This window comes from Neodiprion pinetum, chromosome 4 (genome assembly GCF_021155775.2).
Source record: "Neodiprion pinetum isolate iyNeoPine1 chromosome 4, iyNeoPine1.2, whole genome shotgun sequence".
NCBI classification, from domain to species: Eukaryota; Metazoa; Arthropoda; class Insecta; order Hymenoptera; family Diprionidae; genus Neodiprion; species Neodiprion pinetum.
In genome coordinates this window covers 41,418,888-41,443,110 of record NC_060235.2, presented here as the reverse complement: position 1 = coordinate 41,443,110, position 24,223 = coordinate 41,418,888, and the positions used below count along the sequence as shown (strand labels likewise).

The following is a 24,223-nucleotide window of genomic DNA, read 5'->3' as shown; positions in this document are numbered from 1 at the left end:
ATCTAACCTCAATTCGATTTTCGGTCTTTTCAGATACGAAAATACGTTTCAAGAATTAGGACATCAATTTACATTTTTTCCGAGTCCATATTTTTGTTACGGATTGAAACTTTACAACAATTTTCCACCTTCTTAACGCCACAGTGCGATATACATCGTACGCTACATTCGGTTAGTTGAACTCGCCACGCACGAGCTATTTCACGCACCTAATGACAGACTTTGGTCTCACTTGTGCGCCGAACGACCGTTGCTTTTATCGCTTTAGTTCACCCAAGTCTGAAAATCTCACCGACGATATTCTAAATCTATTTTTGCGGAAGTCCGTTTAATACCCGTCTTGGCCCCGATCGGGAATTAATAGGGACGCGTTGACATAGGACGCCATTTCAACTCCCTACCAAATCCTGGACATTTCAGAACCCCATGACGGGAAATTTCGGGGGGATCTTTTTCAGGTTCAAAGAGCACGTGAGCAGGTACCCATGAGAAAGCGTGCCGGACGTCGGTACCTACATCAGAGTTGGAAGTTGGAGTGTATAACTCATCGAGTGTACATCCGAGTACATCTTCCGCAATAAACCGACGGGAATACGATGGATAGCGATCTTTATTTAAGTTGTCATTTAATCGTGCAACGATGCTCGGCGAGTCGAGATTCAGATTACGAGTTTTCTGCCGAGAATTTCATCGATAACAGCGTACTTATAGGCAGTTAAAAAGTACGTGAGAAGAATTCGAAGTGACTTCCTGCAGACTGTGGTCTTCCGTCTCTTCCTCGTCTTCTTCTTCTTCGAGAATCAAATACGTCGCCAGTCGCGTACCATCACAACTATAATACACTGCCACAAATCATCGTACTGTATAACCTACGCCATAACTGTCCCCACATCCCGTGGAATATGTAATAATATGTACGCTGGTACCTACGTCCAGCTCTAATGGTCTGTTACCGTAACTACCGCGAGTCAAGAGCCGGGCCCAAGGCTCTCCGAAAAGTTAGCTACAACACCGTGTAGTGACGACGATAATATAACCTGCAGCTGATTATTATCGGCGTATACGTATTGCTGCAGGTATACGGTGAACTAATAACGGTATCGTCTATTTTTCCCCTCGTCATTCCTTACTTTTTCCGTATTATTATCATCGTGGAATATATGCCTCTTCAAAGTTTCTCGTAGCTGCGACGCAATGGAAACCGTGTCTCGACGTCTTTGACTAACCGAGTCGAAAATTAGCGCCTACATTTTACCCCACCAAGGTTTATATAAGCCTACTTTGAAGGAAACTGACCCTAGAAATTCTAAGTTGAACCTTCAACTCCTAAAAATTAAAATACCAGACCCTATTTTTCAATATCATCCGAAAATGAAGTATCGCATTTCAACTGTATTTATTCGACGTTATTACGAATACGAAAACCCTTTCAAGTGGTTGAATATAGCGGAAATACGATTGAACTCATACAGTGTAAGCCAATTGCTATTTGTTGGGATTTTAATTTGATTTCGTACGTTTTAATCGTATTTTTTGTATTTCAATGGTAATCACTTAGAATCCTTGGAAAGGAGGGTTTCGAGCAAGCAGGTTTAACTTTACCTCTCAAGGTTTAACGGAGGTTCTAAATAGACCCTACTTTCAGCCTAAGCTTGGTTAATCGGAAAATTTCGGACATTTTTAGCGTCAAAGTAGGGTTTGATATTGCATTGAAACAGAACCTACTTTACCATCTTTAAACCCCACGTAGAGCTTAACGAAGGCGTTAAATTGCGACTCGGATCTGCATGTGTTGTACCGATAATCGTAAAAATATGTAAACTACACAGAGTAATTGCACAGAGGCTTATTACGTTTCAATTCAATGCTGGCGTATTGGGATCCCACACTAACATCCTGCAGGATTTTAACGATGTGATGAGAAAATCGTCATTTCTAATCTTCGTTCCAATCTCTGCAAAAAAAAAAAAAGAAAACACCGTACAGACACCAAAGGTTTCAAAGAGACAAAATCATTTCGTCAGCTCAAAACAACTGGTGCAATAGTTTTAAATAGCGGTAGGTGAAAACTGGATTCGAACGAGAAGAACGTTGCTGAAGAGAAAGAAGGAGATCGAAGTGAACCAGAAACCGGGATCGTTTGGAAGGGTGGAACAGTTTTTCCGTTAATCTTAGTTTGATTGCGAACTCGATGCGGAGTAGAGGATCACCTTCGATGGCGTCGTTAAAATCGCATTAAATTTCAATGCGAACGTTGGCGATTTAATTTCAGTGCTCCCCCCGTACATGGAACACCCCGCGGAGTTTCCAAAAGCTCTTAACTTTCATGCCGAGACAAATATTGACTCTGCAGATTCGCACCAAGCTCGGCTAAAATATATCTTCGGACACCCTGCATACAAGCGAGTTTCAGACGCTGCGCAGATCGCTGTGTCGGATTAACCCAACCTATGGAATATAATAATCGTTAGCGTGTAGTTAATGCAACATATTATTATTAGGTTATCCACACGGCTCGTATTAGCTGGGACGCGGTGAAGTTGGCTGAGCATCGTATCGATATATCGACTGCGTTTCTTGCCTCCTTCCTCGACAGCAGTCTGTGCTGGTACAGCACGCGGCCACCTTCAGGACATACGCTGATAACAAGACTGTTTTACCAACGGCGCTGAATTACGGACATTAATTTAGGCTCAAACCGCACCCTTCTATAATACACACACGTGTCTACGGAGAGGACAGTTTGGGCGTTATACGCATATTATGCGCATTCGCGCCGTATTCCACCATGAAATTTCGCATGGATTTGCTAAATAAGGCACCAACCCCGATTCATCATATCCGTTATCTCCGGTCACCGCACCGTTTAATGTGAATAATATTTCTTCTGAAAACCAGTCCAGTTTTACACGCCTCTGCAGCGGTTGTTCCCCCCTCACCCGCCATTTCAGACCATTATTTTCAAAACTTTTTCGTCGTTTTGTCTCGCTCAAATGGTAAACAGAGTTAATCTATGGGTTACATTGTACATCAAGTTACAATATACACCGCGTACGCGTTTCGCAGAAAAATGTCTGATAATCGTTATACTTTTTTATACATCGTTCAACGAACGGTATTCGAAATTACTTATATTTGATTCCAACGACTTGCACAAACTGATGTTTTACTTTTTCATCTCTTTTCTAGCATGTACACACAGTATATATGTATAAGTAAATTATTCCCAACGTTTTTGTTTGCAGACATATGTTGTTACATACATATGTATAGGCCAACTCCCGGCTATCGTTATCTGTACTATATTTTTGCCACGTGGCTTATCTTTACCGACGGATCGTACCTGGAAACGCATGAAAATCACGCGGCAAAATGGCGGCGTTGAGGCTTCTTTACGAGATTACCATCAATTTCGCAACTATTTTGACAAATCTTACAAATCGAATTTACAAATTGTATCGCGGTGCTACTGATCACCGGGAATGCATGGGATTTTTCCTTTCAGTTTAACGAGATCGTATAATAAAGCTATAACATGGTGATTTCTAGAGGTACCGGCAATCCTCCCCCCCCCCCCCCCCCTTCTGTAGCAGATGGTTTTGCACGGTTTGTGTGAATAGAAATGCGCGTTCGACCGTGTTTCGGTTACTGTTGCTGCATCAACGTTGCAACGGGTCTTCGATAATCGGTTACTCGCACTTTGCGATCGCACGGAAAGCGTATTGACCAGGAGTGCAGAGATCAAAGGACCAGGAGCTACTTTAAATAATTGCTCTCGCACCTCGTACTGAATAGACTGTGTGGCTCGTTTCATCCCGAATAATAGACGATACGCGTGTAGGTATATATAAAATACTTCTCTCGTGTAGAAATTCGCTTCCAACTAATACCTGTGTCTCTTATCCGTTGCATCAATCATTGCAGCACGTGCGAGAGATTTTTGTGGCGATATATACGCAACGCGACAATAGCTGTGTGAAATCGATTTTAATACCGAATTTTGACGTTGTCTGAATTGAATTAAACCGAATGGAGAATCTATGCGTGATGCCCGACGCACGCATCAACTTCACGCAGAGAGAAGAGTAAATGAATAAATAAATAAGTAACAGTGTGTAAGCGTCGTTTTTCCGCGAAGAGAATCAAAGTGTAATTCAAAGTATGCAGCGAAGAGGAATGAATAGATTGGAATCAACTATCGTACGACACCCGATAAAGAATCCTGTTGAATTACAATGTCTAACCTGTAATTTATGACGACAATAAAAAAGGCAATTTACGAGTTGCAGCTTTCGTTTCTTTTCCTTCTTTTTCTCTCCTTTCCTTCCGCGATGATTTACCCAGTTTGGCGCCTGTCCGTCGACCAGTTCGAGGTGTTCAGATAGCCCTATATAGACAACGTTTACATTTACTTTATATACACTTCGTCTCGACCGAGTGAACTGCCTTGAACCCGTGTCTGGTATACGCGGCAACTTCTGGCACGATGGAAAAAGAAAAGAAAAAAAAAACGAATTAGCGTGCAACGAGAGCTGACAATTTCCCCACCTTCTTGAAATACCGTAATAGTTGTATTAGAAAACCCTGCATTCCGAACGATTCAATAGTCTTGTAACGAGTGTTTGGGGAAATCCGACCAACACCCGATCAGGCCCTAGTCAGGAACCGGTAGGGAGGAAACCTTGTTGTGGAAGCCCGGACAAATCCCGACCAACAAAGTTCGACAGCACGTTATTAAATGTAGAATCACGATTTCACCTTCAAGCCCAGGGGAATCTTTATTTTCCTACTCTTTTAGAGCGTTTCCACGAATTTTCTCCAAACATTTTCATCGAACATCGCAATCGCAGCTTAAAAATCTGGTCATTTTTGTATTCCAGGGATAAGAGTCAGAGAAAGAAGTTGTAAAAGTTGCCTCGATTAGGAACCTCGGACAATCCCTGGAAACCCGTGATACGAAAATCGTTCGAGGCGAAGCGCGGATCCGAGGCATAGAAGACGTGCGACAGATAGGTAGAGCCTCAGGACGGGTTCAGCAGAGCGAGGCATGCCGGGACGGCAGCAGTCGCAACATTTACTTGGCTCCGCCTTCCGTTGGCCCGCGTTTCCGCGCAAGATGGCGTCTCTTCTGGATCCCTCCGGGTGTTTGATACCTGTGTGCGTGAGAGATCCGAGAGACGAGAGACGCGACACGCGGCAGCCAGGTAGGTAGGTAGGTAGGTAGGCTGGAAGGTACGTAATACAGTTCGCTTCGCTCCTACCTAACCTCCTCGTGATGCCTACGTATCCCAAGCTGGTGGATCTCGGTAGGTGTTGCCATCGGCTCGTGGATGCCACCCATAGGCATTGGCTTGACTAGAACCGATCTAACCGGGTTCCGGTCGTTGAAAGAGCTACCAGCTTCTTCTTCGGACACCTCGGTCGAGGCGAAAGCCAAACTCATGGCACGATCGAAGACCAACGGAGAGCCCAAAGCTTTTCTGCAAGCGGCATTGTTATCGTGGGTCTGTGTCGTGATCCTTGGAATGGATGTTTCGTTGGATTAATGGATCCACGCGCATTGGTAGACACTTGGGTTGGTTAGTTCCGAAAATGAATTGCTGTAGAAACACTTTGTATGTTACGTTATATTACGTGTCTACTACGAAACCAGATAAAGTTAGTTGGATAAAAGTGGTATAATATTACGTTAGGAACAGCGGGATAGATTATCATCAGTGAGTTTGATTCGAGGGTGGAGAATTTAAAATTCCAAAAACATGACGACGGTAATAATATCTCGAGTAAGAAAATTCATTAGAGTTTAACTTTCAGTTCTAACTTTTAGTTCTATCGCTATGTGTATGCTCGTACCTTGTATGTATATATACGTCAAGTTTCTAACTATCGGTAAAGGTATAATAGGTTGTCTTTATCATAGAGTAATCTATATCGATAACGCTCGGGACGACGGAGAGTCTAACAGAGATTTCTAATCATCGATCCAAGACGGTTATTACGGTATTTGTCGAAAGTCACCGATCATGTGGTCAAGTACATAAGTAGTTACAAATGTACCTCATACCTAAATGCGTGTATATTTTACGTGCATATAATGTTGCCGGTCATGAACCGCATATTGAGTACGTATCGACAGGGTCATTATGATAAAAGTTATCCAGACAGGTCCACAACTTGTAGAATCCATCCTGCGTCACACGTTCCTCAAGAATTAACGACCTCTAAGCGACTACAGTGGGTATAAAAAGCTACGTCCATATACATATATTCCCATAGAATCTGTAAGTATTACACCAAAGCTCCGAACATCCTCCTCGTCATAAAACTCATGCAAGTGAGAAAAGTCTGTATAACATTAAAGATTCTAGAATCACTGCCACACTGTTTCTGATCCAACCGAAGGAAGGAAGGTCGGAAACAACATGAATGAAATTCTCTATTCTCCACAGTTTCGCATGTATAAAACATTATCAGATTTGTAAATGAATTCGTCAAGTCCACACCGCGTTTTCGATAATGAATTTCGAATCTCAAGTTAAAAAGATCGTCACGCAGTCGCACGGCTGTTGGAACGAGGAACCGTAACACAATTTTTTCGCCGGTAGATTACACGAGTCCGGATCTATCTTACAAGTTATACGCTTATCCAAATATACATATCGGTTTGTAATATTTATACTGAACCAACGCGAGTGTAAGTCAGGGGAAGAAATGATGCGGTGGTGCGATTAGAGGAATGTTATTTCCCCCCCAATACGCATCTCGGGCCAACAGAGGGCCGCAGTATGATCCACGCACGTCGGCACGAATCAGGGATATCGCGTTCCTGGGACCCCAAGATCTGCCCGGCCGGATCAAGTTTCGTTCTCCTTATATACCGCAGCTTTTTGACCGTCCGTTGACTTGTTTTATCTCTTCGAGCCCTTTTTTATTCCTTCGCCCCCCCCCCTTCTCGTTCTCTCTCTCTCTATATCTCTCTCTCTTTCCACGTAGCTTCTTTCTCTTGTGATTCTTGATACATTCTTATTCTTCTCGTTATGATATCTTTCGATCAACTCTTACATCCTTCTTATTACAGTTTGCTCTTTACGCGTGATGTTATATTACAGATATTAAGACGTGCATAGTTCGTGATACTATTTTTTTTCTCTATATATATACATATTATGTTGGTATACACCTTAATGTTCGTTAGGCTTACACTTTTTAGAAAAAACGCAGTTGGAAAAATTTTAATATATATATATATGTTCCAGCAGGTCCGCTTTATGTTTGTCTTATTTATTACATTACTGTTAGTGAATATGAAACACATTTTTTTTCATTTTAACATGTAAATTTTCATATCAACATCTAATTTGTAGTGTACGTTTTTTTTTTTTTGTTTTTCACATAGTAATACATTGAAAAATGGTTAAACCAACACAAAAAATTTTAGTGGACCTGCCGGGACATTTTTTTTCTAACCGTGCACATTTGTTATTCGTATACCTATATGTATAACTGTGGGTCAATTTTGGTGACTTTGATATACGCAGCCTAAGAACTAAAATGCGTTTCTAGCTCATAAAAAAACATGAGCAAATGCAGAAATTTCTTGATTTTTCACTATTTTCTTATTCGAATAAAAGTCAAAAACCGCTTGACAGATAAAATCCAAAATTGATTTGTTTCCAAGCTTAGAAAAGCTGCGTCGATTCAGACCAAAATCATCGCATTCCGTCGATCACTCTGGAGAGAAAGTTTGAATAAAAAAAAAAAAAAAAAATATTCGTCAATTGCGACCAAAATAATAATCCAAATCCGTTCATTCGTTCTCCAAAGAATATCGCCTGTCAAAAAATTGATCACACAGTAGTCTGTCGGAAGACGATCTAGACCTCGAAACGTCGTGATCTAGACTGTTAAAAACGGTTAAGAATCCACTACACGTTTACCGTTGTACAAAAGAGTTGTCAATTTACAAAATTTTTGCTCACGCTAAAATTTATAGAAGAAAAAAAAACAAAAAAAAAAACACATAAATATACACCGAGAAAAATTTCGTTTGTTTACAGTAAGTATAGAAATTGCGTAAAACAGGTATCGTTAAGAAAAAACTGTTCTAATATCGTTGGAATTACGAAAAACGAGGTACGCCTAACCATTTTGCGCTACCGTCGAAACTTTTTTGATAACTGCAACGCAAAATCATTTTCTCCGGTTTACTCTGCTTTTTCAATTAAACAAGGCATCAGCGTGAAATTCATCGTTGCACAAGCATTAAATTTTCGCAACAGTAGCAAGAAAATATACAGCAACAGCGATCGTAACGAGTAAAGAATAGTAACAAGTACCAGACTTTCCGTTAACAGCTAGAAAACTAATTTTCCATTTCGTACCTGGAACCATATTTTTCGATCGCGGTTAAAAATGAAAATAGTTAAGGACCGAGCGGTATAACGGGAACAAAAAATTTCTCTCGGTGAATAATGTTTGAGAAGAAAAAAAAAAATAAAAATGGCCAACTCTGCTCGGGGTACTCACTGTGGGCGTAGTGGGCGGCGGCGGCGTGCGCGGCGGCCGAGTGGTGAGGCGTCGGTGCAGCATGGGGGTAGTATCCCCTGTAGTCGGGCGTCGCGACGCCGGCCCCACCCGCAGCCAACGACCCGGAACCGGTCGGAGGTTCGAGGGATCCCCTGGGCGGCTCGTACCATCGGGTAGAGCTCGACTCGCTGCTCATGTCCATTATGTCCAGAATTTTCGTAGCTTTTATCCCTCGACTTTCGGGGTGAATCGAGAACTGGAGCTGCTCAGGACGACGGTATTCCAAGTAACTCGGCGAATATTGGATCGCGACTGCGCCGATCGAGTTGAAGTGAAATTGGAGAGAGATATACGTGTGTATGTATATATTTATATATATATATATATATATATATATGTGTGTGTGTGTGCGTTTGTCCGTATACAGAAGTGTGATAGAAGATGAGAGAAAGATTGTTGTTTTTTTTTTTTTATTTTTTATTTACTTTTTTTCTGTATTCTTTGGCTGGAGTACGGAGATGCGGGGAAGAGAATATTTTTTTTTTTTTTTTTTTTTTTTTTTTTCTACCGTATACCGAGACGAAAGATATTATATGGATATCACACTGACAGAGTGTGGTGAAGAAAACAAAGGAAACGAAAAATGGAACCCGACTGTATTTGTTAAACGCGAATCTAATCCGATCCGTATTTTCTCTCCCGAGTTTCCTTACTTTTTTTTATATCTGAAACAAAAATGAGCATGCAGCGTTATTTGGTTTCTTTCGACGAATTTTTTGTTCATAGATAGTTTATGCATACATGTATAGCGTATAAACTGTGATTTAATAACAATAATAACAACAACAACAAGGAAAAAATGACAATTTTCGTTCAATAATATAATCAGTTGTTTATCTTGCATCGCTCTGATTCTATGTTAATGAGTAAATAAAGCGAGAATAGATGAAAGAATAAATAAGATAAAATAAAATCGAGGGTCGACGTCTCGCGTCTTTTGCGAAAATTGTCCGCAAGCTGTGCAGTGAACAATGAAATGGAAAAGGCGTTTGTAAAAAAAAAAAATTAAAAAAAAAAAAACAAATACGGGCGATAAAATTCATCGCTTCGTATAATAATACGAATAACGATTATTATCGCTATAATTCACGTAGGGCTGATATTATTAATACGTATCAATCTATCTCTCTCTCTCTCTCTCTCTCTTTCTCTCTCTACTTGTAATATTTACCAATGCTAAATTACAAACGAAGTATATACGTACATATGTATATAATATATGTATCGAATAACCGTATTACGAATGCGGTTCCATTAATCGGAAATGTTACAGGGAGGCGAGACTTCTTTATCGAGAACCGTTCGACGTTTCACGATGTAAAAACCAACACACAATCGTATCGACGGGAAAGCTGGAGGCCTAATTGATTGTGTAGCTACCGAGTAAATAAAAATAAATGAAAAAAAAAAAAAAAAAAACAACAACAAGAAAACAAAGAAAAACGAAAGAAAGAAAGAAACCCAGGGTGCATACCTGTGTATACACATGATATAAACCCACATGCCATGCCCCAAAACCAACCTAGAGCTATATTAGCCCGCACCGAGATTTACCGATCCAGTATCGGTTCCTCTAAGAAAATAAGCTTCTATAGTGATCGATGATTGTCCGTATCACTCTGCTCGCCCAAGATCTAAATCATCTAAATCATCATCATCATCATCACCTGCACTGTGTACGTAATGTAGGTAAAAAAAAAAAAAAAAAAAAAAAAGAAAGAAAAAAAAAAGACGCACGCATATTATAATCGATATTTAGAATGAGAAAACTAATCCTTGCGTACATCGATTTATAGATACATTTTCTCTTGTTTGTTTATTTATTGAAAGTAGTTTTTTTTTTTTTTTTGTTTTTTCTTCAATTTTGTTTCGTTTTTCTCTCTGTTCACTCGGCTAAGCTTAATTTTTTTTCCGTTCGTGTATACTTATTTTCCTCAAATTTATAAAACTATGTTACATCTGCCTTACGATTATAGAAACATTTTTGATTCCAGCTAATTTTTATTATCGTCGCCAAAAAAGCTAACCTTATGTTAGAGAAAAACTCGTGCGTGTTTTTTTTTATTTCTGTATAAATATAAGCTGAAATTGCGGAATTTACGTGATTATACCTGTAATCGAGTAAATATTTTCACGGTAAATCAGAGTGTTTTAAAAGAGTGGAAATCGGGTGGAGCAACAAGGCTGATTGAAATTATATCTTTATCGACGATATAATTTCGTACTTGGACGCATATATAATACAGCTTGCAAGGTCATCGCGGTAACGATGATAAAGAGAATAAGTAAGACAAAGCTTCGAATCTTAAATCGATATTGAACGTAGATGCATGCCCAGATATAATATGTATATATATGCATTTAATAATACCTATACGAGGTAGATAAAAATTAAACGATTTTCATGTAGCTTGAATATTTGATTTGAAAAACGTGTAAACTATAATATCTAAAATTGATAGAATATCTGTCAAATACACGATAAGCTACAATTTTTTTTCTAAATCTATCATCCGATATTAGATGTTTATTCTTTTCGTTGAAACAAGTTGTACATAGAAATTAATTCTTTTCACTTCATAATTATAAATCTTCTTCGATTTAGTATATTTATGTGTATATACTTACACATGTATACATACCATGAATAGAAAAATAGAAAAACACAAAAAAAGGATGATTTGAAGGGGGAAAAAAAAAAAAAAAAAAAATTAACAATGTCAAATTTCACCACGTTATTATAACACTGAAAATTTGTGTTACATGTACACGTGTAGTTTAAAAAAAAATAAAATAAAATAGGAGCACAGTTTTGCTGCTATAAAACGCGACGACTAATCTTCCGCCTAGAATTAACTAAATATTGTTCACCGAGTAATCGAGACTTGCAAAAATTCGTTTTGACTCTCTCTCTCTCTCTCTCTCTCTCTCGTCGGGGCCACGGTTTAGGGCAAATAAAATACTTGAAAACAATAAAAGATAAGATATACGAAACGGTGTATATACCAGCTCAGCGGCGATAAGATTATGAAACACGAAACACAACCAGCAGCAGTTAATTAATTTGATAAGCAAAAAATATTGCCTTTGTTTTTTTCTTTTTTCTTCTTTTTCTTTTTTTTTGTTTTCTTGCCTCTCAAATTTTATTGTTCGCAAAATTACCAATACAACAAATCGTATACGCTCCCTGTCTTTGCTCGGAATTTTCTTTTTTTTTTATTTCTTTTTTTTTTTTTTTTTTTGCAACTCTTTCCCCAATGCATAAATTTGAATTGAAAAATAATGTTAGAAAAAAAAAAAAAAATTGGCAAAACCCCTTTCGTTTTCAAGCGGATATTTAACCGATGTATTCCAACCTACTACAAAATATCGAAGTTTAGGAAGATGCGGGACAAAATTTATTATTTCCACGATATTATCGCGAACCAGAGGCGACGGCTCGAGTCCGCAAAAGGTGTATTAGGTATGTACCTAGGTAGAAAACTAATTAGCGAAATCAGAATGACAATCTTAGGTCTAGACCGCTAACGATCAAAATAGATATGTAATATACCTGTGCCTAGGTTTGCCTAATTACGCCGACATGGAAGATACGAATCTATCCGCAGCACTGCTTTCGATTACAATTAGCCGATATTCGTAAACACCACGTTGTTTCGTGTAAATGCAAACGGAACGGAGCAAAAATAAAAAAATAAAACAAAAAAAAAAAAAAAAAAAGGATCGAAACTTTTCTTTTTTTTTTTTTCTTTCTCTTGTCAATTTTTTGTACATCATAAAACGTCACAGAAAAAGTCTAGTGTCTCATCGTGTTTGACGGATAAAATTTTGCGTCTCTCGGATATAACACGAATTGTAAAATCAAAAACGTTGGTAATTGTCGGAACGGATTTTACGCTTTTAAAATATTACATTAATTCTATTGCAACGTAACTGCGTCACGTTGCACTTTTATTACATATTTTATATTCACACACACACGCTCACGCACACTTATCACTGACTAGCGATTAAAACTTTTCCAAAGTTGGCTGTATTGGAAACAAAAAAAAAAAAAAAAAGAAAAATAAAAAGAAAGGAAAAGAAACTCAAATAAAAAATATCCAAATTTCAAACGGAAAGAGGAGTAAAGTATGTGTTTATAAAATGAAAAATCGGGTCACCAAAAAAATCGAAGCGATTTCCGCAATTTCAACTTTACCATATAAACAGCACATAAATAACAATCGTATATACATATATATATATGTATCAATAATTGGTATAAGTGGTATAAAAAAAAATTTGCATCGAGTTGAACATGATAATATATTTTCACAATGTCCGCCGACCTAAATATCGCGTAGAGGAATAATAATCGACTTTGAGATTTTCACGAATCTTTTTAACTTCCGACGGGAAGGAGGATGATCGATGGATCGATGGATCGATGAATCGCGACAGAACGTGCATGTACAAAATCACGCACATTACACGACGATGTATGTAACAACATATGTGAGAAAATACATGGTATACACATGTGTGTATATATATATATATATATATATATGTATATGTATATATGTATGTATGTATGTACACGCATATGTGTAATATATTATAGCGTTGTGTCGTATGTACAATACTCACGTGAAATAATCGGCACGCGATGTTAGATTATGTATAATAACTGTATATAACCCGACGAGTTTATACCGGAAGAGAATTAAAACTAAATTAAATCAGTGATTTGAAACGAGCATTTGGCTTTTTCTCCTTATCAATGATGGCCTGACGTAGAAGCCGATCTGCTCGACGTTATACGCACCCTCTTATCTAAGTTTCGAACCTACGACTCCACCTCCATCAAACCTTCGATATACGTGTGTGTGTGTGTATATTTTATATATATATATTACATGTATCCACGATATAGATTTGATCACGTATTTCGTTTTATAAATCATTATCTTATCGATACAAGATTCGATGTGGGTATTATAATCTCCCGCTGCACGGGTGAATAAGAAGAAAAAAAATAAATAAAAAAAAATATTCTTACGCCTAGCGATAAAAATTAACTCCGCCGGACCGAGTAAATATATCGCGCGGGCACTTATACGGCCCGATTTATCACATACGTCATTGCCCACCAGTTACATATACTAATTATTATTAACAAGTATACAGATTAAACTGACGAATCATGTACGCGTGATTTGCATGCTTTGATACGTTTCCAAAAAATTACAACACAATTCCGTGAGATCTGTTTTGGAAAATTTAATCCGTCTATAAACCGTTTATTATACCGTGTAAAAATGATCAATGCGTCGATGTGTACGTATCCCCAATCGCGATGGAAAATTACCTTCAAGTACCTCATATCTCAAGATATCGATTACCCAAAACCGCGGAACGTTTATACGTCTGTATATTTACGTGTGTGTGTGGTTACCCATCGCACGCGTGTTCGTCTTTAAATTTGTAAGTGCGCGCGTGTGTGTAGGTATCCTTCCGTGGGTGACCGATCGCCAAGGTGTTCGATTATACGCGTCAGTTGTCGAAGGAAGAGAAGAAGAATGACGATGATGAAGTACGATGTGCTGCGATTTTTCTTTTCTTTTTTTTTTTTTTTTTTTTTTTTCAAAGTCGAAACGCTCGCATCGTTTTTCTAAATCTTCGAAACTTTGGATGTCTTGTTATTTTACGGGAAGAAAATAGACAGCTCGAAACATGTTTCGCAATTACGTATTCTGATTTTTGTACACTGTGTTATATTTGATGGGGGAAAAGGCAGAAGAGTGTAAGAACTTTTGTACTTTGAACTACATTTCTCGATTCTGGTAAAAAAATGAAAATAGTTGAGGAGTGAGCGATAACCGGAACTAAATATTTCTCTCAGTGAACAAGATATTGTCTGAAATTCTGGGAAACTTGCAACCGTAATTCGTTGAAAGTTACATTCCTAATTTGTGCAACAATGATTTTTTCCCTAAGGTCTCGTTACAGGTATTTATATGAACTTTTGATTTTTTTTTTTTAGGCACTTGTTCACACTGATCGTGATTATCTTCAATTGTAATCGGTCGATTCATTTCGTAGCCGATCGGAAATCGCGGACACGATCGTCGTGTAATATTACAAGTGAGAATGTTTTGCAGTTTGCGATTTAGACCCGATTTTCAAATTACTCGCGTACATTACAGGCTTTGTCATTTTTTGTAACGTAACAGTATCAGGTAAACCGCAAAAATTGACAGGTGTACATATATATATATATACACATAATTTTGAAACACTGGACAACAACGCGATAAAATAAATAGTGACAGTTTATAATCATGAGCTCATTGACCAATTATTGTGCCGAGTCAACTTTTATAACAAGGTATTATTCTATGATTTTTGGGATAGCTGATTACGAATCTGAAAGCAGATTTCAAAAATTAAAGACAGCGGACGAAGATTTCAAATTTGATCGAATACTGTAAAAAAAAAACTCTGTGCGGGGATTTTCGGTATCGCTGATTGGATTGGCGGTAGCGAATTGTCAAGATCTGATTTTAGATTCTGAAAGAGAGTTTTTTCTCCGGATTCGATAGAATTTGAAATTTTCGTCGGTCGTGTTGAACCCGTCATCTTGAATTTTTTAAATCCGATATCAGATTCGTAATCAGCTACACCAAAAATTTATAATTCATGTAAAACACGTTTATCTTCAATTTTCACAATTTCTTTCAGTCAATTTCCTTCCAACGATAATAATTTACATTAGATACGAAATAATTAGTATTAAATCAAACTAACAACCCCAAAAACAAAAAAAAAAAAAACGCTGAATTACGTATATTAAAAATCCGACTCCCTATTGAAATTAGTTCATAAAATTTCACTTCAACGATGACAATACGTTTCGTTTTCAACGTTAACAATTTTTACTATCCAGAGTCTCTGATAAAATAGTCGAGTGGTATAAAAGCTCAAGGGATTGGCAAAAAGTTGCATCGCCCTCGTCTTCGACAATTCTTTTTTCGTAAACTTTACGCACTATCAATCAACTTTTCGGCATTCCCATACATCCACACATCGTAGCCGGAATTCGCCGTTAGGCGCCAGGATCTAAACTTGTCAGACACCCCGAAGGGCCGTCGGTAATTTCCTCGAGGCTATCACGAGCGGCGCTCGAAACGAAGAATCAAGGTAACTAACTAAGCGGTCGGATATAAATAAGCAAGGATAATAGGTATTACCGATATTGTTCTTTAGAGCTGCTACACGGGCGAGTTTATAACTTCTAAGTACGATTATCGCTACAGGCGTGAGGCGCCTCTCCGGCAGGCGACACCGTGAAATCGCGCATTGGACGAAGAAACGTTGTAGGCACGTTAAATTATACCCATACCCACGTGAAAGAGCGGCCAGACAACTTTGGCGCCTCGTTCCGACGGCGATTTTAGTTTAGGCGTACACCGCAATTACATTGGTAAAGACACCGACAGTCTGAATACTCATTACCGCCTATTGCTTAATTGCTGCACTTGCAAACATGTATACATACGTATTTATTCGTTTAGCAATACATCGAAGCGATAAATTTTAATGTACGAAAACGAGGCGAACCGTTCTGAAAAATGGGCATTTTTTTAGTCAAGCGACCTCAAAATATAAACCGATTTAAACGAAACAGCAATTATTTCGCGTCCTTCTCTGATAACGTATTTGACGAGCAGCTTGAAAATTCGACGAAATGATATTTGTTTTTTTTTTTGTTTCGTCTTGGAACAGTCCGATATATACACCAAATCTCTCCTCCTCATTTTTGTTCCGCGTCACGTAAATGAATGTAACTTAATAACCTGATATGTAATTTATTATAGACATGCGACGAAAGCTTGCATAACGTAAACTCGGCCCGGAATGTAGGTGCAAGTTGAATAACCTAAAATCGCCGGTAGACGGAGAAAAAAAGGATTGATCACCGGACGTGTACGTAATAGCTATGGAAATTAATTAATGCACAAATATCTCTGAAAGTTATTATATGTATTGCGATTAAATGAATTAAGATTCGACGTATGATATACAACGTGAGATTCTTTATCAATCGTCAATAATAACAATAATAATAAATACATGAAAGTAACGAAAATTTATACATATATATTGAAGAACCGCAATTTTGATACAAGATCATAATACCAGATTTAAATGTAACAAGATCATTAATTGTACGAATGAGAAATAGACAAAAACTTTTCATTTGCTTATCGTTGTATGTCGATACGTTAAAAAAAAAAAAAAAAATTAACTCAACGGTAAAATACATAATAAATTGCTGATTTGATATTTTACATTATCGTATCTGCAGCTGGTACAATAAGACTGCAGTTATTTGATAAAAGAATTTAATCCGAGTGTAAAGAATAACCTACTGTACGCGTATCGCGAATCCGGGAGCTTGAGTATAGATAAAATATGTGTGAGAAAAAAAATTGACGAAAAAAGAGAGGAGAAAAAAACTAAAAAAAAAAAAAAAACCGGCGATCACGGTGAAACATTACAAATTTTGAAATGTTGCCGACCACACGCATTCGACTGTTAATAACCCCGTAAATACGCGTAGTATAGGATATATCGGTGAGGGAAGGGGGGGAGGGGGAGAAACGAGATTGAATAATAAAATGTGCAGGAGAGGTATGAAAAAAGAATTTAAAAAAAAAAAAAAAACAAGAACATCGAAGAGCGATGGCATTGCTACGCGATATTTAAACTCTTGACGCAAAGATGTTGGATCTTGATAATTTATAGCTGCACTATACTAGTTAATGCCTATTTATACGAATATATACATAGGCGTGTGTGTCGTCGTGCACGTAATATCCCGTAGGTATAAAACTGTCCAGGAAAACTCTAAATCATCGATTGATCATTGCCAAGTACAATAATTTATACAGATATTAATAGTTTATGCACACATCGTATTTACGGCTGTGCGGAATCTTGTAGATATGCGATTCCGGATTTTAAATATACATATGTATTATATATATATATATCTAATTCCCGGTAGTCGCACATCGCCGTTTAACGAGCTAATGATAAATAATACAAGTAGCATAAACGACGTGTATGAACAGGATAAGAAGTACTTGGAATTACACATATATATATATATATATATATATAATGAAATAAACTCGTTCCAACTGTATAATAAACGACAAACACCGTGAAACGAAGAAAAATAAAAAGAAAACTAGAAAGAAGTAAACAAAAAAAAAGAAAAGAAATTCAAGTTTTTCAATAACACGAACACCGCGATTCTAATAATAAGACATTAATGACTGTGAGTAATTCAACAAAATGTATTTTCATTGTATTATAGATAAAAATTTGTAACGGCAATAAGAGTGTGAAGACAGATTATACCGATATTGAAATATATTATTATATAAATCTTTACTATGTGCGTGAAAACCGGTTGTTAATGATTCAACATTCCGTCTCGAGATTCTACGACGATTCCGAGTGAAAAAAAAAAATCACCTTATCCAACCTATAGATCTCGTTACATGATTGTAACGTAGTTTCGTTCGATTATTACAATTATATGTGTCGCAGATGCATATTTATAACCGCTGCACTTCGTCAGCTCGTTTGATGAGATATTATACATATTTAAGCGTATGCGGAATAGGTAATTATTTATCTATCGTATCGCGTTCAGTCTCTTTCATCATTTTGTAACACATCAGGTGTTACAGCATCCGCGAAATCGCAACTAATTATTTCACCTGTTCGATTGAGACGTTTCACGGAGGTTTGTTGTAATCGCTGTTTACTCCATCACGTATATTTATACCTTATACACGTTATGCAGCCTGTATACAGTATTGTCTAGGTACGATCGATAATTATCGCGCGTTGTCGTGAAATCCAATGCAATATGCGTATCGAGGTGGGAGAACCTGACTTTAATTATTACATCGTAATACCTATATTGTGTATCGTGTATTGTTTTCTACCATTCTTGTATCATTCCCATAGCTACACGATTAAGTCGTTCGGTGAATTTTATGCCTGTAATATACACACGTACGTAAGTTTGTTAATTGCAATAACGTGTAACGTTGTAGATTCTATTTGCTCCATTTCGCGACCGGCGATAAGAATCGCCTTGTATTCAATAATCTGTATTCGTGTTTTTTTATACATATCCTCAAACGCCCGATCTCCGCTATTCGATACCGAACACGACACGATTGGTGGATAGATTTTAAATTGCAATAAGAGGATCCTTCCTTCGATCGAATTCATACTTTTTCATCTGCTATATCAGGTGCGCCGTGACACTGCGCGTAACGGAACTCGTTGCAGGAAAATTAGTTTGTTCACACATATATTATTATAATCGCGAAACAGGTAATTGAAACTGATTTCGTAAATCGCTTCGGAGGCACTTTCAATAATTGCAATTATTACCCACCGCGATCTCTCTCCCTCTATACACATATACATAACGTATCGCATAATACCGTAGCATCAACTATATCCTTACAGACGATTTTCCGCAAAGTATACATAAGTGGTGTATAATTACGATATCAAGGTATACGGGTGTGGGTATAAAAGGTACCTTATCCAGTTTGGCCGGTCAATTTGCACGCTGCAGCGACGTTCCGTCGGCATATAAACTTACGAAGCCTAGGTTGCTTAATATATACCTGCCGATTCCTCTCTCTCTCTTTCTCTCTCGCGTACAATGCGAAGAGACTAATTGTAAGATTCGATTCTCTGCAACGCGGTTCATTATAAAATCTACGAGCTTTAAAAATGTACCCTTGCAAAGTTGAAATTACATCATCCCTCAATGTAGGCATTATACGTATGTATAAATATTTTACAACGGATATAATAATTCCAAAAGATCTTTCACGCGGATCTGTGCAAACCGACTGCGGTACAACTCAATATTATCATGTATGCACAGTTTTTTATCACCCGATCGTCCGTTATACTCCGTACGATCTAAGCGCGAATCGATTATTTAATTTTTCGACATATAATCCTACAACGCGTGTAATAATTGATTCGATATAAATCGCAATCAATTATTTCACCTCTTGGACTATAGCGAAATAATCTACGCCGAGGTGAGGATTAAACCGAATGAATATCGAATGAATTTCATACAGACCTAGAAATAGTTAATACACTGTAAAACTACACCCCGAACAACAAGTCTCGTTATGTAACGTTTAAAACAATTAAAACCTACACAGACGATTAATCGCGACGCTGCCGCCCTCGTACGTAAATCTCGATAACCATATAATAATATAACATTATTATATTATGTATAATATATCTGATCGGGTAAATAAAAAGATAACGCTGCACACGTACGTATTCATATACAAACAAATTGGCATATACGTCCCGATAATAAACGATATTGTAACCAATATACGCGAGCGTGTGTGCGTGTATAAAAGAAGATAAAACGGCTATACGGAGCGATGCACAATACAGTGGATGAGTGGTTGATCCGACCCCTTCCTTACCTTATCTCGAAATAAGAAGGAAGCAATCCAGCGATAACGCGGCTAGGGGTAACGGGGGGGGAGGGGGGGGAGGAGAGAGTTCGGCGGCCGATGGGGGAGGGGGAGTAGAGACAGATTGGCGGTCGAAGGGGGCGGAGGGGAGATAACAAGTTTGTACAAATGTTATCACTGTCGTTAGCACCAAAACACTTCACACCTGCACAACATATTATTATTACACACACTTTTCTCCCCGCCGACGATGCACGACCACATTTTTATATGATGTACGTTTATCGTGACGTGGGCACGTATTCGCGTATTATTATCGTTGTTGTACCTGGTCCGATAAGTTATTTTTATTATTATTATTATTGTTGTTGTTGTTGTTGTTGTTGTTGTTGTTGTTGTTATTGTTGTTATTGTTATACAGTCCCGTATGGTACGTATGCGTGGGTACGTTATATCGCAGGCGTCATCTATCGGCAAACGATTTTTTTTTACGCACGGTTTGTTTTTCTTTTTTTTTTCTTTTTTTTTTTCTTTTTTTTTTATTTCACACACCTAAACTTGTTTTATACGTCCAACGCGTTGCACCGCGTGGCAGTAAAATTGTTCCACCACTTTGGCCGCGATTTGTAATGATCTTTTACGCCGTACATGTGGGTGGGTAATGTGATGATCGTTACATTTTAATAATCAAAACGTCGCACTGCGATTGATCGATGATGTACATGTACGATCTGTGATAATTTTATTTACTAGTCCGTGTTTTTTTTTTTTTTCTTTATTTGAAATATTTCTTCAATTGTTATCAATTATTTTTAAATCTCAACCTTTACGTAACATGAGAATTTTTGCGATCATCCTTTTACATTTCGTTGCGACGTTTCCTTTTTTTTTTTTTTATTTTCAATATTATAAACTGAATCCCTCTGTATTCCCCGTGCGGGATATCGAATGAAATAATATATATGATTCAATCCGCCGTTTTAACGTGGAATAATATCGCAGGTCGTAGCGGAATCGAGATATATCGTATATATATAGTTTGAAACGCGCGCGCGCACGACTCGTCGATGCGGCTATCGTGGCATCCGGCGCGGAACTAAGGCGAACGAAAACACGGCTCGTAAGCTTCCCCACTTTCCACCGTTCGGAAGTTTCCGCTCGTGTTCGGGCCGCTCTGGCGACGCCTACAGAGGCTGGGCCCCACCCCCCCAAAGCGGGCGTTACTTATGCCCCCCACCACCCCTGTCAGCGCGTCCCGCAGCGGAGCTAAAAAGTGAGCTTCGAGACGAAACAAAAGCACCGAGCCCCCCTCCTTTTGTTCGCCCGGTAACTGGGCTGGATCCGAGTGTTGTACGAATTATAATACTAGATGTATAACGTACAACCGTCGAAAGAAAAATAATACCCGGCACGAAAATTGACAAGTAGAATTAGAGGAACGAGAAAGTTTTGTACGCTCGAAAATACGCTCAATTGACTCAGGATCCTACTTATACTGGAATGCAAGCGTTTAAGCATAAAATTTTCCGTCTATCTAGACGGGCGACTCGACCAATTTATAACTGGTTCGAACCACGAGCTTGTACGGATCGAAGAAGCGCCGAAAGAATCCTGCGGAAGTTGCGTCATCGAAGAATTTTCAAGACGGTTATCTCAATGGTGTTTCAAAGGTCTCGGGATATCAGAGAGACGGAGACGAAACTCCATCCTGCGTGCCAGCGAAAATTGGGCCCATGGTATTTGCCGCGTTCCTGTTCTTCGGTCGTTCGAAATACGTAAGAAATATGGTCATTACTTAACAATGATAATATTTGAACGATCAAGGAAGACAGACGCAATGAGTGAAAAAAATCGGTATGTATAAGTACTAACTCAGCGCTGAAATCTGGCCCAACTTTGTACTCCGGAGTTTCGTCTCCATCTCTCTTACTTCCCAATGTGTCTCTTGTGGGATTACGGATTAAACGGCGCCCGCCGATAAAGAAATTTTTAGGGCCCTAGGCCCACTTACCGACCGAGACCGGTCGCGAAAATTCGCCCAGGGGTAACGGTCTTTAAATTCTTCCCTCAACTACGCGTCTGTTATTACACCGCGTTAAGCCGGGCATTCGTAAATCGGGCTGTGCGCGTGTTTTCATGTGTGTATAACGAACGCGCCACGTGCCAAGTGCCGGCGTTGCCGCTCGCGAGAAGATTATGCCCGTAGATATAGGTACGTATGTATAGCTATAGAAGCAGCGCGCTCACTCGTCAGTTAATCTTGATGTATCCATCTAGATTAGATATGCCGATTTAGATAGAGGCCCGCCAATCTCTGATCTAACATCTAACAATCTAAAACCGAGATTTTAACACGCGGCTTCTCGCACTGTTCCGAAGTTAAACGCTATAATAGCTGATGTACAGTGCAGTTGTAACAGGTTGTTTTTCGTATCATATTCCTAGTATCATCAACGAATTAACTACGCAACCGCGCGCATTGCTGAAGTTTAAGGGAACTTTATCATCGGGTTATATTATACAACGACACGTGTAAACTAGCGATTTCTGTACAAGGTAGAATCTGTGATCAATGCTTTTTTTCACGCCTGCAGTTAAATTCTGCTAAACCAGGTATGATGTATGCCTACCATGCGGAAATTACATGCTGAAAATGCATTCGCGGATAGATACGTTGCATAATCTGCGCCAATCTCCGTTCAATTTCACTCAAATTAAAACTCCGCATATAGTTGGAAATATAGACGTGGAATTATTTTTCGATTCTCGGTTATGGTACGATAATATTGACGTTTCGCTGCCTGCTTCCCCCGATGTGTAATATCAATCCATCAAATTTCGTTGGGGATGAAATTTTTCGTCGTAATATATATATATACACCAATCAGGCTTTATGATTATAAATCCTACAGGGTTTGAAAAATAACCAAACTTCGTCTCTGCAGCTTTCGCGTGGCAGCGACGAAAATATTCCGGTCAACTTGTAAGCCTATAAATATCCGGTGTCGAATCAATTCTCATTACAGTTATCGGTTAACGATTTCAAGTAGTTTCAGGTTGTAGAAACATTTGGACTTTAATGTAACACCGCATGAGTAGGTAAGTATAATATTTAGCGTGAAACGAAATCTAAAACACAGAACGAGCTAACCTCAAAGTAATATACATATATTATATATATATATATGCGACAGAGGAGCGACGATAACAATGATCGTAACCGAATGTCCTCGGTTTTTAATTAAGGAATAAGATGAAGTTTCGCCTTTCGCGAAGAGGGGTTGCTGGTGCCCGTGTCTGTCAAGAAGGTGGTTTCATGCCCATTTCCTCTCCTCTCCTCTCTCCTCACCTCTCCTCTCCACTCCGCTCCACGGCTGGCCGCGCCTCGACGGCAGGTTATAACGCGGTTCTGGATCTGGCGGCTAAATCCCCCCACCACCGTCGGATCTTCTTTTTACGACTTCGGGGTGAAGCCTGCAGAGCTTTGGAGGAGTTGTCAGTGACGGTGGGGAGCGGCGAACGAGTACAACCGAACAATCTGTAGAAGCTTGTTCGGGACGAGAGAGCGAAGTCCGTAGATCAGCCAATCAGATAGGAATACCCCCTCTCGTCCATTGTCACAAAATGGCGGCTCTAAATCAGCCTGACTCCGCCTATTGCCTCACCCCCCTCCCCCCGCCCCCCTTCATCGCCCCGCCACACTAAAAGCGCCTCTTGCGGCGCGTCGTGGAAAAACTCCGCCTATCGATTTATTTTTAACCTTCTTGTTTCTCTCTCTCTCTCTCTCTCTCTCTCTCTCTCTCTCTGTCTCTCCGTGACTGTGTGTACCTCCTACGGTTTACGTCTGCTGTTCTCGAAAACGTGTAAGCTCTTCACGGAACCCCGCGATTAAAACAACGCTCGTTTCAATAGCCTAATTCGATTATAATTAAATATTCCAAATTTTAGACGCACCGTTGACCGCGTTTTGCACTTTACTTGGACGTATTTACGGAAACTCTACGACTTTTGTTTCTTTCAATGGTTTGTAGTATAACCTCAAATTCACCAGAGATTACAAGTCTGACTTATTCAGCGAATTACGTTTGCACCTCATT

At 38.7% G+C, this 24,223-nt stretch overlaps 1 protein-coding gene across 6 annotated transcripts in view; it reads right to left on the bottom strand.

Moving 5' to 3' along the window:
- LOC124216394 (GATA-binding factor C) overlaps positions 1 to 24,223 on the bottom strand; it is a 116,358-nt gene that overhangs the window by 42,002 nt on the left and 50,133 nt on the right. For 3 of the 6 annotated variants that reach the window (XM_069135524.1, XM_069135520.1, XM_069135525.1), the window contains exons 1-2: positions 20,136 to 21,209; positions 8,527 to 9,251 (exon numbers count right to left, since the gene is read on the bottom strand). In XM_069135524.1, the coding sequence (XP_068991625.1) occupies positions 8,527 to 8,728 (202 nt within the window). In that variant the 5' untranslated portion in view covers positions 8,729 to 9,251; positions 20,136 to 21,209. Of the gene's footprint in view, positions 1 to 8,526; positions 9,252 to 10,060; positions 10,082 to 13,218; positions 13,346 to 20,135; positions 21,210 to 24,223 lie in introns of those variants that run through there. The other 3 variants (XM_069135521.1, XM_069135522.1, XM_069135523.1) reach the window with 3 other exon arrangements.